This window comes from Bombyx mandarina, chromosome 06 (assembly GCF_030267445.1).
Source record: "Bombyx mandarina strain Sakado chromosome 06, ASM3026744v2".
NCBI lineage: Eukaryota > Metazoa > Arthropoda > Insecta > Lepidoptera > Bombycidae > Bombyx > Bombyx mandarina.
The window spans coordinates 7,748,534-7,764,414 of NC_143213.1; the positions used below are offsets into that span (position 1 = coordinate 7,748,534).

The window sequence follows — 15,881 nt, forward strand, 5'->3', positions numbered from 1 at the left end:
CCAGAACGGTGACCGGTGCTTGTAAAGTCTAAAAGCTCCGAGGGTGGATCTAAAAAGGTTATTTCTATGTGTCAGGATTGGGACTGGCGAGGGTTGCAAGTTGAAATGACCTGGAAGCTTCTATACACGCGTCTTGCGATAGAGCAATGGGGTTGAAGGCACCGTCTAAGTGCGCGACCTAGGGGCTCAATAGTCGTGGCGCTATTACCTTCACACAATCTTTTTTAATCATATCCTTGCACCAAACTAATACCCACTCAGCCCTATTAATCACAAGGAAGTTGACATAATATGTAGGTCATACATCTGAAAAACAAATAAAAGTACAGCATGGTTACACAATGGTGTAAATAGATATCGGGAACTTACCCATTTGTTGAGAATATACTTTTGAAGTTCGATGCAGCGTTTACGTACGTAGCAATAACGTATCTTAATATTAATGCGTCTTCACTGTGAAGCATTAATGCACCGTTCAATACGTTCAAAAACAAATGTATGTCGCGTGAAGACGTGAAGTTTCCGGCCATCGCTTCGAACATGCGTGCGATCAAACGAACCCACCTAATAACAAAATGATAATTTAAATTAATATTTTGAAGATAATGTGTCCTTGGTAGTTTGGTTTTGCTATACTTCGATCTTGGGAGGTACTGTTTTGTATTTATTTATTGTATAACTTCATATGGCCCATACCTACAACGAATGAACAACGTGATTTATTAAAAATATATTTGAAAAATCCCGATAAGGTGAGAAACAGGACAGTGGGATAGTGTCCCTTTGAGTTCATGTCTTCAGATATAGAGGTCTGTTTTTGTAATTAATAAACATCGGCAAAGTGCTGTGAACTTGCCAGCCCATCTATACGAAAAATAAAATTTCTATGTTTTCTAAAAATAAAATTACTAAAACTTTTAATTGAATGACCACTTAAAAAAATTAAGCTTTATTACTGATTTAATTAATATTATACTAACATAAATTTGTGTAATACATCGAGTCCCAATAAAGTGGTGCCAAGGTGTCCCCGACTGTACAACGTTAGATCGGCTTCGAGTGCTTTGCGAGGAAACGAGGGTAGTTTCATAAGTTCGTCGTGCAAGAATACCACCCTCTGTACCACCTGTGAAAATTTGCAGAGATTTGGTTTTGGAGAAGCTTTGCCTGATATTAAATTTATTCAGACATGGTTGCATTATATATTGATTTTTAGAATTAAAACATTCTAGCATAGGGGTGAGAAACCATGTAATCAATGGGCCAATAAATTTCAATGAATTTTTTTTTTTTTTGTTGTGTTGGACGTAAATTATCTCTTATAAATAATTTACGAAACTTTATATCTTTATTAAAAAAAAACAAAAAAAAAACCGCAGGAAAATGAATTGATGGGAGAGTCGATCGATTCTAGCACATAGTTCAATGGTTTTACATACCATATCAACATTTTTGAGAATCGCCCAAGTGAGCAAAACTTTTCCTATTTCTATGAACTTGAGAAGCAATTCTTGCTGTTGCAGTTTGTTGAACGCCTCCTCGGGTTCCATGTGGACTAGACCTAGCTGAGGATATTGCGAACGTTTGAAGAAATAGTGATCACGCACGTAGTTCTGAGGGTTGTGGATTTGACCTAAAATAGATGTTCAATGTATGAATTATGTCGTTGTTTTAATATTGTATCTTATGATACGTGTAAAACACTTACGCGTTTTGAAATCGACAAGAAAGTGTTCCTTGTGCAATTTTTCTGGTATACTGAAGAAGTCTAAGGATTCTTTCAATATTTGAGCAAAGACTGTATCCTCTTGGACAGGAAATTGTGATGGGATGCTTCCTTCGTTATCAGCTGTAATGTTTAAATTATTGAACATTTAAAGTGTCTTTTTGTATCTGTAAAATGTTCATATAAAATAAATTTGAAGCAGCAAAGGATCGTGTTATGAAATTTTTATATCTGTATAGGATAGGATATCGTTTGGAGCCTCTGGGTCTGCGGAGGGACTTCGGTTCCCTCTGTATTTTGTACCGTATGTTCCATGGGGAGTGCTCTGAGGAATTGTTCGAGATGATACCAGCATCTCGTTTTTACCATCGCACCGCCCGCCACCGGAGTAGAGTTCATCCATACAACCTGGAGCCACTGCGATCATCCACAGTGCGTTTCCAGATATCTTTTTTGCCACGTACCATCCGGCTATGGAATGAGCTCCCCTCCACGGTGTTTCCCGAGCGCAATGACATGTCCTTCTTCAAACGAGGCTTGTGGAGAGTATTAAGCGGTAGGCAGCGGCTTGGCTCTGCCCCTGGCATTGCTGAAGTCCATGGGCGACGGTAACCACTCACCATCAGGTGGGCCGTATGCCCGTCTGCCTAGAAAAGGCAATAAAAAAAAAATAAAAAAAAAAATAGGTGCTACGGTACATTTTTGCTTTTTAATAAAAGTTAAAAATTCAACATTTTCTGAGGATAATGTCAAAATGATTATGTTAGGCTATGCGAAAGATTTGTTCTTTCTTTTTCGAATTTATATAAGTAGCTAGCAGACCCGGCCACACGTTGCTGTGGCTAAGGTTTTTGTTTCTAAATAACACGTGGCCGGCTATGCTAATACCAAAAAATAAAAAAGTAAGAACAATTGGATTTCACTGTATTGCTATTTTACTACGAAATAAATCACTTATAATCACTTATAATTTCGCCTCAATAACACGTGGTGGTTACGCTATTAAATTGTAGCTTATATGCCACATTTGTAGGTTTAACATAGCAGCGCTATCTATTGATGATTTACTCAATCCAGTCAACAGATATCGCCGTCTGTTAAAATCGTTTGGAGTTAACATATAATTGTGAATGTCAAATAAGACAAATAATTTGCAATAAAATAATATTGCGGCTATAAATTAAGATGTAAGCTATCCTATCTTTCAAGTTGGATCAAACTGCACACGGTGTGCAAATTTAGTTTAAAATAGGTTAAGTAGGAGTCCATCGCGGACAAACAACGTGACACGTGATTTATATATTAAGCAATAAGCTCACATGGACCATGAACAATAATCTTCTTGGCAGCTGGCACGTTCGCCGTTAGCAATATAGATGCGTCACATTGTTCTTTACGTAAGATTTGCTTCAAATCCTTAAACATTATACCATGCACGCTGTGTACCACCTGAAAAGATAATTGAACGAAAAGATGTTGAGATGTTGAAAATAAAACTATTCAAATCAGCATTTTTCAATACAATTGTTGATTTCAAACGGTCAAATGTAGAAAACAACAGAAACAAAATCTTTGACAGAGCGAGTGTTATTGATCGACAAACCCATTTCTGCGGCAAGGCAGTAATGCATTCCGGTTCTTAAAGTAGGGTAGCCGTTGTACTATATAATGAAGACTTAGAACTCATATCTCAAGGTAGGCGAAAATATTTACTTTTTTTGTGTCTATGGACTCCTGTAACCACTTCAGGCCATGAGGACCGATCTCATCAACTCGTCATATAAAAACAAAGCTGCTGATACATATGAGTCGACTATTATCAAAGCCGGCAATGTGACTTCTGGACAATTATTGGTAAATCAGAAAAACGAATTATTGACTTTGTATTCCATTGGCAGTCACAAAACTCTTCTGAACGACATCTTAGATAAATAACAGGTTAACTATTAACCTTTATTTAATGCAGGTTTTGAACCGTATTCTTTGAAGGAGACGATTATATTCAAATCAATCTGTATTGACATATCAATAACATTTTTTTGTCCAAATGCACAGATTGCCACCTTTGATAATAGACGACTCATATAGTCCTTTATATGTACTGCTATTAAAGATATATCGTAGAGCAATGTGGAATTCCATATTAATAAGAACTTACCATCCATAATATAGATAGTGCGGCACCGACCAATCTCTGTCCCTCCTCGTGCGGACTCCTCACGTAAAACATGACGTAACCAATGATGTAGTTATAGAGAGCGAAAGCCGCCTGTTGCGGCAGGCGCGGTATGAACCTTATCAGGTGCCGGAGCAGTTTGAACATCTCGTCCTGGTGATCTCTCGTTAGACGTTCGAGGACATGACGGAGGAATAAAGCCGAGTCCTCCACTAGACAACACCAGATCACCTGCCAATTAGAGTAGCAAATGGGGTCGCTTCTTAATATGTTCTTATAAAGTGTTAAATGGGTACCAAACGGCTACAGAGCTATGAACGTGAGTGCTGTTGTTACGCCAGTAAGAGTAACGCCATCTATCGCCGAATAGTCGAACGAATATCGAAGGACCTAGAAGCGCCTAGAACGCTCGAGAAGTACAACGCCATCTATTGACAGATAGCGGAAACTACTACTAGAGTTGTGTGGAATATTTTCGATAATTCAATGATAATTCACAATGAAACATGAGGTTGAAGTCTCATTTGTATTAAAACATTGCTGCTATGCTGCAGCCATAGATAAGATAGTGGTACCTACATTCGAACGCTCACCATATTATTATATCCCATATAATTATATTTTATTTTCTGGCTAGGGGCCGAATCTACCAAAGGCCGAAGATATTAAAGATATCACCCTATGGGATATATGAATAAAGGACTATGTTTATCAAATATTGATTATTTATATTTTTTTGTTAATTTGGAAATATTGTGATGTGATTTGTGCCCGAAGCTGGTACCTGATAAGCAACTTCATATACGGAACATCCATCTCTGGACACAGCCGCGTCGTCCAACAAGGCGACTATCTCCGCCACCGCCGAGCACAGAGTAGAAGGGAACAGAGCTGACGCCGCTTGAGTGTGGTGAGTGCCCCGCACGCCTTCTACAATCTCTTCGTCGGCTGGTGCTGGTAGAATGGAACCCCGGTGTAATTATATATGAAAAATTATAAGAACGGAATGTTAGTTACTCTTTCACGTAAAATTACCATCCAATTTAGATCAAACTTTACAATGTTATAGCTTTCATTTCAGAATAGCACCTAAACAATATAGTACGACAGATGACGCACAAGTTAAGAAATAATTGAAAGAAATTATCAATAGTGACCGGGTTTCACTAGTGTTTTTCAAAAAGAGAAAATAAAATTCTTTTTTCCTTTTGCGCGCCTATTGGAAGAGATTTCAACATGATATAAGTAGTGCCCTTGTGCTCTGTATCCTTATTGTCGTGTTTCTTCTAACAGCTGTGTGTACAAAATATATTAAAAAAAAAAAAAAAAATATTATTGGTGTCCGTCTCACTTGCACTAGTACATCTGCTTCCATATATCTCTCTCTCTCTGTCTCATCCATGGACACAAGGATCTTCATTCGTTCGATACGTTTCTTGAAATTTATTAAGTACCTACTCAGCAATACTTATTCCAAAATTATGTTATGTTATGTTAAAACATGGACATCCTTCGTCTGACGGACAGTGAAGTTCACACTATACCCGAGAATTGGGTTTATTCCTCGATTCGATATACGCGAGTAAGAAACCTAACAACATGGGACCAAATCACAAATCGGAGCCGTTGAATGCAGAGGATTTAATTTGACTTTAATTGAATTCATTTTTCCAGCTGTTGTATTTGGGTTACTTAAACTTAGTTTTCTTTTAGTTTTTGTTCTATATATAATTAAACGTTTGACTCGATCTAAATTTCATAGCAGAGTAAAGGAATAGAAATGTCGTATTAAAAATGACTAGTCTATTTATTTATAAAATTCGATGGGTATATGTGAAATTTGTTTGCGATCAGATCGAGGTCAAATAAAAAAATGGCCACCAAAATAGACCGGGTTTGACTAGTATAATACATATTATTTATGGTAGACTATACATAATTAATATTTGACTCACGTTCAATATGATCATCAGCCGCGTGATCCAGAGCCGGTTCCCTGGCGGCCTGTCTCGTGATGGGTATGGTGGTGATGAGGAAGCTCTCTCTTTCGGCTCGTTTCTTGTCGTTCTGTTGCTGTAGTGCAAGTTTCATCGCTTCGGTCTGTTGTTTCTTGCGCGTTTTCGTTGCTGTTACTAACGAACGCTAGCAAAATAAAATCATCGATTTTTTTTTATTGTATCACTACTTGTTTTGGAACGGACGGATTGCTGGTGGCCCAGAGGCTTTTTCAGCTACACCAGAACAAGTAAACAAGCACAGGTTCCTCAACAGGAAGGGGTGGGATTTGTTATCATACGCCCGAGCGCCTCCGAAGCAGATTTGCCATGCTCAAAGTGGATGGCGATAGTCTCACTGTCTCTTTTCCGGACCACCTCTGGACATAGACCTCTTCCAAGGCTTGACACAACGAATGGTCCTAAGCTGTCTGCATCCAGCGGTGTCCCACGACCTTCAGTACATCGATTCACCTTGTGGTCGTCCTACCCTCACTACGTTTTCCGTTACACGGTAGCCAATCGAAAACTTCTTAGTCCTATGGGCTATATGTTCTACTACCACTTTAATCATGCAATCCATTGACGACAGTCATGCTGTAATATATTCGTATTATGGACTCTGATAACTATTGAATACCAAGTATATCTAAGCACATCCGGCCGTGAACAGAACAAAATAAAATTAAATTGTTTTTTTTTTCAGACAATATCTTGTCTTACAAAATAACAAGTTTAGTTTACTAACACCGGAACATATAGGTATTCATAAAATTTCAGTTTAATTTACCAACACCGAAATATATGCATAAAATTCTAATGTATTTACATGTCTCTCTTGATTTAGCGTCATCTCCATATCCTTGTCTTTGACGAGTGGACTCCATGGTGGGTCAACAACGGCTAAAGACTCTATACCGATCTTCGGCGAAGGCAATGTAAACTCGATGCCCGGCGGTGGAACTTTAAACGTCATGGACGCTCCTTCTTCCATACGAGGCCAGACTTGATAACGGAGTTTCCATATTACTTGGAACCTTAGAATAGCGTTGATCCTAAAATCCAAAAGAAATAATAGATTGGCGTATAATAATAGCTTAGCGATAGATTCTCATTTCCGATCTTGCGGACCGAATGGTAAACAGTCGACGTCACCCAAAACACGTCACGATCCTCCCGATCCATTATTAATGGTGCTTTTAGGTACCTCAAGCAAGTCATCGTTCTCGTCAAACATGTCGCTTGTGACAAAGGGCTCGACGAGTAAATTAACCCACAGACACAGTCCACTGAGTATTTCACCGGATCTTCTCAGTGGGTCGCGTTTGCGATCCGGTCTACCATAGAATCTACCATTTTGCGAAGCACTGCTCTTGCTAGTGTTAATATTAGCAACATGGCTAGGCCCGTATACTATTACCCATATTTATCTTGTTTTGTGTGAAATCAAATACGAATAACAATAATACAATTTTTCTTACCTTATCCCCGGTTCGGTATGCTTCAGATCATTATGCATTATCTCGGTGGCAACTTGAGGAGCTTTCACGGCCGCCAATATAAAAAGCGCCGCTGCACACGAGCTCAGTTCCCTGTCCGACTCTAACAGCAGCTGCCAAGCCACTCGAGCTGATTCGGCGAACATTTCTTCGCTCATCGTGGTCGCTCCTTTGATTAGCGTTGCAAGTGGAGTGTGATACGCTTCACGAACCTAAACGTAATTGCTGTTTTGTAATAAACACATGCACATGATGTTACTTGTTAAAACGTCAGATATTTAACATACTATATGAGTGAGGCTATTGAAAAAAAAAAGCGCGTGCAAATTGGTACACGTGTGTGCAACTTGCTGCACGTGAAAGTTGTGAAACTTCTTTTGCGGTGTGTAGTATTGTAGTTTTATTCATTTTTCATACTTAAATCAAATTTATCTTTTAATAGGGAATGCTGTATATAAGAGAAACGACCTCTTCACCATTGATATATATTTTAAATGATATATAGAAAAACTAAAAAAGAAACTATTTTTTAAATTCTTTATTACAAATAAAATATAAGATGGTTAATATGTTACTGCCATCTACAGGAGCAATGAGAAACTAAAAACAAGCCATCTAGTGGCCAACGCCCGTGTATAAGAGAAAGGACTTAGCTCGTTTTCTCCTTCTCTCCAAGGTCGAGTGATTCGCGAGACGCTGTCTATTTTCTCACTCTCGCTCGCCTTAAATCATATCTTTTCTCTCTAGCCGTAACAAATGTGTCGCGAGTGAAATTTTATTCTCAACGCGCTTAGAGAAGTCACACTTCAAAAAGAAGTCTTAAAGAGCCTCGTACCTGCCCTTTGAGATACTTGAGTATGGCAGGGGGGTCGCCGGGGGGATAGGGCACAGCTCCGGGCTTGGCGGCGGGCGGCGCATCTGTGTGCGGCAGCGCATGCTCGCCCCCCGCCGCTCTGTACGCGAGGCCAGCGCTCTCTATTACCGATCTGTCAATCCTGTCAAAGGTAGCATATATTAGATAACAGTTTATATGACATTTTATATCTGTATGATTGTAACGATAATCCTTTAAGACAGCCCTCATTGTTTGTTGATATTATGATAAATTTACTTTTTTAATTATCAATGGTGAATTTAGGAATTATCTATATATGCAACTGTATGTCATGACAATTAATTAATACAATCGAATCATATCCTAGTCTTCTATCTTCTATATATATACAAATGAATTGCTGTTCGTTAGTCTCGCTAAAACTCGAGAACGGCTGGACCGATTTGGCTAATTTGGGTCTTGAATTATTTGTGGAAGTCCAGAAAAGGTTTAAGTAGAGAAATGAATGAAAATGTTCGGAATTAAATAAACATAACAATTTATTTCGTTTTTCCTTTGATGTGTCCCGTCTCCCCCCCCCCCCCGTCGGACAGATTCCCTTTTTTGGTTTTAAGTTTAGTTTATACAAAACTTTAGGTCTTTTATTTATAGATTGGGGCACTACGAAGTCTGCCGGGTCAGCTAGTACGACAATAAATTTATAAGGCTTGTCTTTTTTCAATGTAATACTTGTAAATAATTATTTGGTCCCACAAGGCGGTGTCCTCTCTCCTCTCTTGTTTTCAATTTTTATAAATTTTCTCACCCCTGAGCTACGGTGTGCATTTCATCTTTACGCCGATGATCTACAACTGTACGCACAAACCGATGTTGATCACATATCGGACGCTATTACCAAACTAAACAATGATTTAAAATCAATCAAAAATTGGTCCGATAGGTTTGGTCTGGCGGTGAATCCTACCAAATGCCAGGCGATAATTGTTGGTAGCCATCGAAATATGAGTAAGATCAGTAATTTTAAGCTGCCGCCTGTTGTTTTCAATGACATAATCATCCCCTTTAGCCGAAACGTGAAAAATCTTGGATTACACATTGACACTACACTTGGTTGGAGAGCGCAAATAACATCCATTAGTCAAAAAGTCATCAGGACCTTGCGATCTCTCTATCGGCTAAAAAATATGCTACCATTGAATGTAAAGGCCATGCTTGTGCAGACTTTAATTTTCCCTATGGTAGACTACGGTGATGTGTGCTACTATGACCTGAATGCAGATCTCCTCAACAAACTAGACCGCCTTCTCAATAATTGCATTCGATTCGTTTTCAATCTTAGAAAATATGACCATGTGTCCGCGCACCGAACTCGTCTGAAATGGTTACCGATCCGTCAGCGTAGAGAGGAGAGAGCGCTTACTACCTTGTTTTCTCTTTTGGACTCTGCCTCCTCACCCTCTTACTTAAAATCGCATTTTAGATACTTGAACGCAAGCCATGAGAAAATTCTACGTTCTTCACATAATCGTCTCTTACAATGTCCTATCCATCGCTCAGATTTTTTACATTCTTCTTTCTTTGTACAGTCCATAATATTATGGAATTCGCTTCCCAAAGAAATCAGGATGATCAGCAATCGCTTTACTTTTCAACTCAAAGTTCGCGAACACATCCACAAAAAACTGGAAGAATCATCTCCAAACTAGTTTATTTCATTTTTCAATTATTATTATTATATTATATATATATATTTACTTTTAGCCATTCTTAACTATAATACTTAATTGTGTATTTTCATATGTATTTATATATTATTACTTTACATGTATATTAATGTGTGTAATTATGTGTATGTATGTATTTTACTATTTTATTTATAGGTATATTGAATTGTAGTATGTGTATTCTATAATACTGAGATGTTATTTTAAGGAAGATTTTTGTTTTGAGTTTGTTCTTTTTTTTTTGTTTTGTTGTTGTTGTTTGTTATTCTTTTGTCAATGCACCTACCATGCATTATCTCTGCACCACCCTATGGTCGACTGGAAGAGAATGCCCATGGCATTAAGTCCGCCTGTGTACAAGTTTTGTTTTGTGCATAAAGTATAAATAAATAAAATAAATAAATAAAAAATTTGAATTCGATATTTTTGAGTCAGTGTCAGAAGGGGGATTCTTTCTCATTATTTATTTGAAAATGTGAAAATGTTACAAATAACGTACATTGCCGTATTTCGTATTCATAGCGAGGTACAATGTGTTGCCATATTATTGTGTTTCCAGCTCACCTATCAGTGCAATGTTCGGATGGTTTCCGTGTTCGTCTACCACGACGAGCTTCGCCGACACATTCTTCAGAACTTGCCACGTTTTGTTCTGGACCAAACTTCTCTCCGTAAATCTATAATACAAACTCTCATTACTATATTCGTGATAAGGAATTATGTAGTGATTTCTGCTTTTTCGTCGCTTTATTTATTTCTGAAGGTCGTGTCCTCGAAACTTGACGGTGGCCTGTCTCGTGAGCTGGTTCCACCCCGTCCAGTCGTCAGGTTCTCGCAGGCGGTCGCGACTGGCAGCTCAGTTAGGGTGGTTATTTGGTCACAATTTGTCACAACTGTCACAACTCAAATCATTACCCGCACAACCATTTTGTCTAAGTTATCCGGTTGTAGCTGAGGATCCTCTGGTAGCGAGAGCCTGACTCGGATGCGAAACTGATCTAGAATAGACTTATTTGTCCTATTGATCGTCCATAGAATGTAGTGATTTAATAATTTATAAATGATTACCTTTAGTACTGACTTCATAAGTCTCGTACTCGCTCGCATGTTGCGTCGGAAACAATACGGGTGGCAGAAGTTTTGATGGCAGCAAACGTAATTGAAGGAATTCAAAAATTTCACCATCACCTAGGAAAATTAAAAAAGACACATTATAGGTTTGGAAATTGATTGAAAAGTGTTCTTTTCTGATTGTAGGGTTATAATAACACATTCATTACCTTTTAAAAACTTTTACAACCAGATTTCTTCTAAAAAGATTTAGAAACCGATTCGACTTTTTGAATCCAAATAACAATTAATTTGGAAGATATTGGACCCGGGATAAAGAGTAGCACGTACCTTAAGCCAGGGGAAGCCCTTGTTAGTATCCGGGGGATCAGTGGAGTTGCTGTCGGGACTGTCGGGCGGGTGATCGTGATCATCAGATAGCACCCCGGGACTTTCTTCACCGCCGCTGTCCACTTCGTTGGGCATTATTACGGTACCTCCTAAATAGTACAATACTATTGCAGATAATTCAACTTATATATTTCACATAATGGATAATGTATGAATTTCTTTTATATGAACAAAAATGATACTTGCACTCATACGGAATACAATCAATACCGTCTTTACCATAAGGGCACACGTGGCCCGTGCCCAGGGCCCTCATTCTCAGGGGGCCCCGAAAGACCGACAATTTCTCTCACACGTTTATTCTCAAAACATTTTTGTCGGGCACATTACACTTTTTTCACAAATCAGTAATCAGAAGGTATTTACAAGGCATATACTATGCCTATAATAGAAGATTTTGCTCAACAGAAATCGTAAGAAACCATTATCGAAATCGTAACCAAAAAACCAGCAGCATTCTAATATCATTAATGAAATATTATATCATACTGTATTTGATTACCTATAATAAATGGTCATACTCAGTAAAAAAATGTTATTATACTTTCTTTTTTTACTTTCCAAAAGGGGCTCAAATTCTTGTGTGCCCAAGGGCCCCAGCCTAGTTTAAGACGTTCCTGAATACAATAGCGATTAATTTTGATACTTTACCAGCTCCTGGATAGACTTCTGAAGTGTCGCTTCGGTCTGAGAGAGACGATACTTTACGTTTGCTTTGTATGGAATCGGATCTTCTTGTGATAACTGCGCGTGAAAACAAACTGTTTTTAAAGTGTTCTATTTAAATTATGTATTCAAATCTGATTAATTTATTCCGAAAGAAGTTATTTACGTTTGAAAAGTCTTTGTAGTTGTACCACATGATATTTGCAAGACTTCTTGAAACTCATATTACTTATTTTATATATACAAGATTGTAATACAATTACAAGTACAGGTAGCCTTCCTACAACACGGTAGATACGTTTCTACAAAGTCTCGTGTTGTGCGACACCGTTTTATATGACACTAGAAGCCAGTATAAAAAGAAGAGTAATTTTCTGAATGAAACATCTAAACGATGAATTTATGTATTTTTTTCTTATTATACATAAAAAAGCAGTAAAACTTCGGTAATTCCCATATATTGTGTGTACCTACATAGTGCATAATGTAATTTTCTTAAACAAAAATTTCGTTGTGCTGTAGAAATACCGTGTTATAAACGGATTACCTGTACTCATTGTTGTGAAGTAATGTCACTTTCCATGCCAACATTCCTTAAACGCGATACTTACATTCATCGACCTCCCTGTTGTCCTTCTGCCTCAGTTTGATAGAGCGTCTCTTGAAGGATCCGTAGGCGGAATGCGCCTGCTGTGTGTTGCGACGATGCATTCCCCCCTTCCCCCTCGACCCTAGTTTCCCTCGTTTCTCATCCTGTATCGGTGGTATGGCATCTGCCAACTAAAATATTTACATTAAAAGATTGGCTCAGACTCGCTAATACCTCACTGCTCTATAAGTACTAACATTCTATTTCTTCTTTTGGGAAGATACTTACAGTGACATTACTGCCTCCAGAGACATTTTCGGGTTCATGTAGAACAAAAGATATTTTCCTTTCAGTCTCGGCTCCTGCAATCGACTGGAGGCTTTGTGCGGACGCTTGTGAGTGTCCCATGCTCGATAAAGCCATACTCCATCGACGATTCGCTTCCCTAACAAACATGTAAACGCTTTTATAGAATAAATTTTGGAAATCGAACTCACTAATTGGGGCCGATTTAAACTAAGTGAGCTCTATCGATCGATTCTATCGAGTTTTAAATTTAAATAAAAAATCAAGTTGTATCGACATGCCAATGTAGCAAAGCGATTTTAAACACTATTTGAACTAAACTATTCAGATATCAACTCTATTTTGAGATTACGTAATTATTATTCTGATGTGTAAAATTTAAGATTCGTGTTTTTATTACAATATTGACTTTAGCGTGGATTTTAAAACTCCATGCAGAGTAATTGTGTACTTGCTGTTTTGAATTAAATTAAAAATATATATTAAACTCGTTTTACACTTTGTGTCGGATTTAACAAATAGGAAACATATCCTTTATTCTGTATTGAAAGTTGGATGATTTTTTGTTTATTTTTTGATGACTGCAGTGAATTTATGTATTCACACGTCGCTAGCACAGGATAAAGCAAAGTCGGATCTAAGCGAATTCTAAATGTTACCTATGCTCGACCGTAAGACACTTAAGGTATTAAAACAAAATTAATTGATAATCACCAATTTATGACATTTCAATTTTATCACACGATTTTTCCTTAGTGATTCTAAAATAAGAATTACGCAAACATTTTTAAATGCTGATCAAATATTTCTGCATGAAACTTAAATAATAGTAGAAACAAAATTTTTGATGAAAACATTTAATTTTATCTATTGGCAATACGCCATTACGCAGTCAATGTGCGTATGCGGTTTAGCGGGCAAGAGCGTAATGTCGCTCGTCTTATGGAGGCGGCTTCTTTGTAGTCGTGTCAAAATACAGTCACACTTATCTATAGAAAGGATATGTTAACTTTTTCAACCTTACGTGATATTATCGATAATTGTGCGTATATGTCTACCTTTCACCAAGTTTTTTTTTTAAACAACACCACATTGAATGTTGTGTCGTTATAAGATAATTTCTTCTACAAAACATTAGAAGCATGCACGAGTAGTGCGTTTATATGGATACATGCATTATGTTAACAGAGAACATACTCGACTGGCATTAATGTGTGTTGACTGCTAATAGCCCTGTCAAAACAAAAGCAGTGTCAAATACAATCATTTAAATTCAATATATGAAGTGAACTGAAAATTATGAACTCACTTATTGTTACAAAACAATCGTCGTTTTTCCATCCATCTTCGCATAACATAACGACAAAAAAAATAAAAATTGATATACAACCAAGACACATATCAACTACTTACCAACATATTATAAAGAAAATATATCACATAGGATTTTAGTACCTGTAGACTCTGTCCCAAGGTCCTCTTTCTTTTAAAGACGATCGGAATGTCTTGGGTAAGCTTTGGTAAGTCTCACGAAGGAAGGCAGTGATTTCGAACAACAGCACACAGGCTACGATTCTTAGCGCTCGAGGGCAATCGGCGCCAATCGGTTTTCCAGGCAAACGAATACTGGCTGTAAAGACATTGAAATATTTACTCGACTGAAAACATATTTAATTTTCATTATTTTTGCGAGAGATTGTTTTTAGAGAGAGAGTATTCTTTATATATATATACCAAAAAATAAATAAACGATGCGAAACATTAATTACAAAAAAGTACAATTGGCGGTCTTATCGCTAAGAGTGATCTCTTCTCTCGGTCAGACAACCATCAGGTGACAAGAATCATTTGGAACCTCGATATGATTTATGACATAAATCTTAAAAAGAGGTTAATATGTGATACAGGTGACATAAATTTTAATCTGAATATTGAAACATTAGAAATATTAAAACATTTTTGAATTGTGAAATATAAAAGACATAAAACTGGTGAAGCAATAGCCTTAAATGTTGTTTTATAATGTATTATTTTATTCACATAAAAATAAAGTATATCCTAGTAAAACTATAGCACAAACTGAGTTGTTCTATAAAGAGAAACAACATAAATCATATAGAGGTTACATATACATAAACATAAGCACCTTCTGTACTGTACTGTACCTTCGTCTAGAAAGTCTTCTTCCTCGTCTTGCTGCAGAAGCTCGCGCTGTCCATCCGGGTCGTTTACCAAATTAACGACAGTTTCGATGTGTTTCTTGTCCTCAATCAACATCTCTTCAAGTCGGTTTCCTATAGCCTGCAAATTTAATAAAACATTCTATATTCAAATCTCATTTCTAATTTGTATTCCTATAATTAATATGAGTTTTAAGGTTTAATCTCACTTTTACTATTTCCAATTATTTATTATTCTGAAGTCTCGAATGCTACAGGTTACGTGGTCACGCACGACTAAGGTGTTAATCGTGTCGACATTTAAAATACTCAATATATAATAAAACTAAAGTATTCAAAACGTGGGAAATAATAAAATGGAAATAACAAATACGAGGCTTATAGTTACGTAATCCTATGAAATTTCTATAATTTTCTGTACTTACTTCAGCCCATTGATAGAAAAGTTTACCAGCGAGACGTTGTCTCCTGAGTTGGGGGCTTAATGAGGCTGAAATAAAAAAAATGGCCTAGACAACTCTAATATAGCAACTGAGAATATTTCCACATTTTTTGAAAATTAAATGTTTTAAATTGACATAACTAAGATACTTGTCAAATATTAACTTACTTGCTCCCTTCACGTTAGATTTCAACCAATACGGCCACTGCCCTTTGTTACAGTTGTGTACTAAATGAGCACATTCTAACATAATAGCTGCTCTTCCAGCGACCGCTGTGTGTGG

General features: G+C 37.2%; 1 protein-coding gene across 4 annotated transcripts in view; it reads right to left on the reverse strand.

Moving 5' to 3' along the window:
* unc80 (unc80, NALCN channel complex subunit) overlaps positions 1 to 15,881 on the reverse strand; it is a 61,508-nt gene that overhangs the window by 27,103 nt on the left and 18,524 nt on the right. For 3 of the 4 annotated variants that reach the window (XM_089728277.1, XM_089728276.1, XM_089728275.1), the window contains 23 exons: positions 15,767 to 15,881; positions 15,582 to 15,646; positions 15,142 to 15,277; positions 14,432 to 14,606; positions 14,286 to 14,321; positions 14,174 to 14,209; positions 12,959 to 13,115; positions 12,693 to 12,861; positions 12,067 to 12,159; positions 11,356 to 11,504; positions 11,023 to 11,142; positions 10,519 to 10,631; positions 8,231 to 8,390; positions 7,378 to 7,607; positions 6,726 to 6,951; positions 5,858 to 6,044; positions 4,687 to 4,856; positions 3,885 to 4,133; positions 3,046 to 3,175; positions 1,709 to 1,849; positions 1,440 to 1,633; positions 981 to 1,126; positions 370 to 564 (listed from right to left, as the gene is read on the reverse strand). In XM_089728277.1, the coding sequence (XP_089584403.1) occupies positions 370 to 564; positions 981 to 1,126; positions 1,440 to 1,633; positions 1,709 to 1,849; positions 3,046 to 3,175; positions 3,885 to 4,133; positions 4,687 to 4,856; positions 5,858 to 6,044; positions 6,726 to 6,951; positions 7,378 to 7,607; positions 8,231 to 8,390; positions 10,519 to 10,631; positions 11,023 to 11,142; positions 11,356 to 11,504; positions 12,067 to 12,159; positions 12,693 to 12,861; positions 12,959 to 13,115; positions 14,174 to 14,209; positions 14,286 to 14,321; positions 14,432 to 14,606; positions 15,142 to 15,277; positions 15,582 to 15,646; positions 15,767 to 15,881 (3,392 nt within the window). The remainder of the gene's footprint in view (positions 1 to 369; positions 565 to 980; positions 1,127 to 1,439; positions 1,634 to 1,708; positions 1,850 to 3,045; positions 3,176 to 3,884; positions 4,134 to 4,686; positions 4,857 to 5,857; positions 6,045 to 6,725; positions 6,952 to 7,377; positions 7,608 to 8,230; positions 8,391 to 10,518; positions 10,632 to 11,022; positions 11,143 to 11,355; positions 11,505 to 12,066; positions 12,160 to 12,692; positions 12,862 to 12,958; positions 13,116 to 14,173; positions 14,210 to 14,285; positions 14,322 to 14,431; positions 14,607 to 15,141; positions 15,278 to 15,581; positions 15,647 to 15,766) is intronic. The other variant, XM_089728278.1, reaches the window with a different exon arrangement.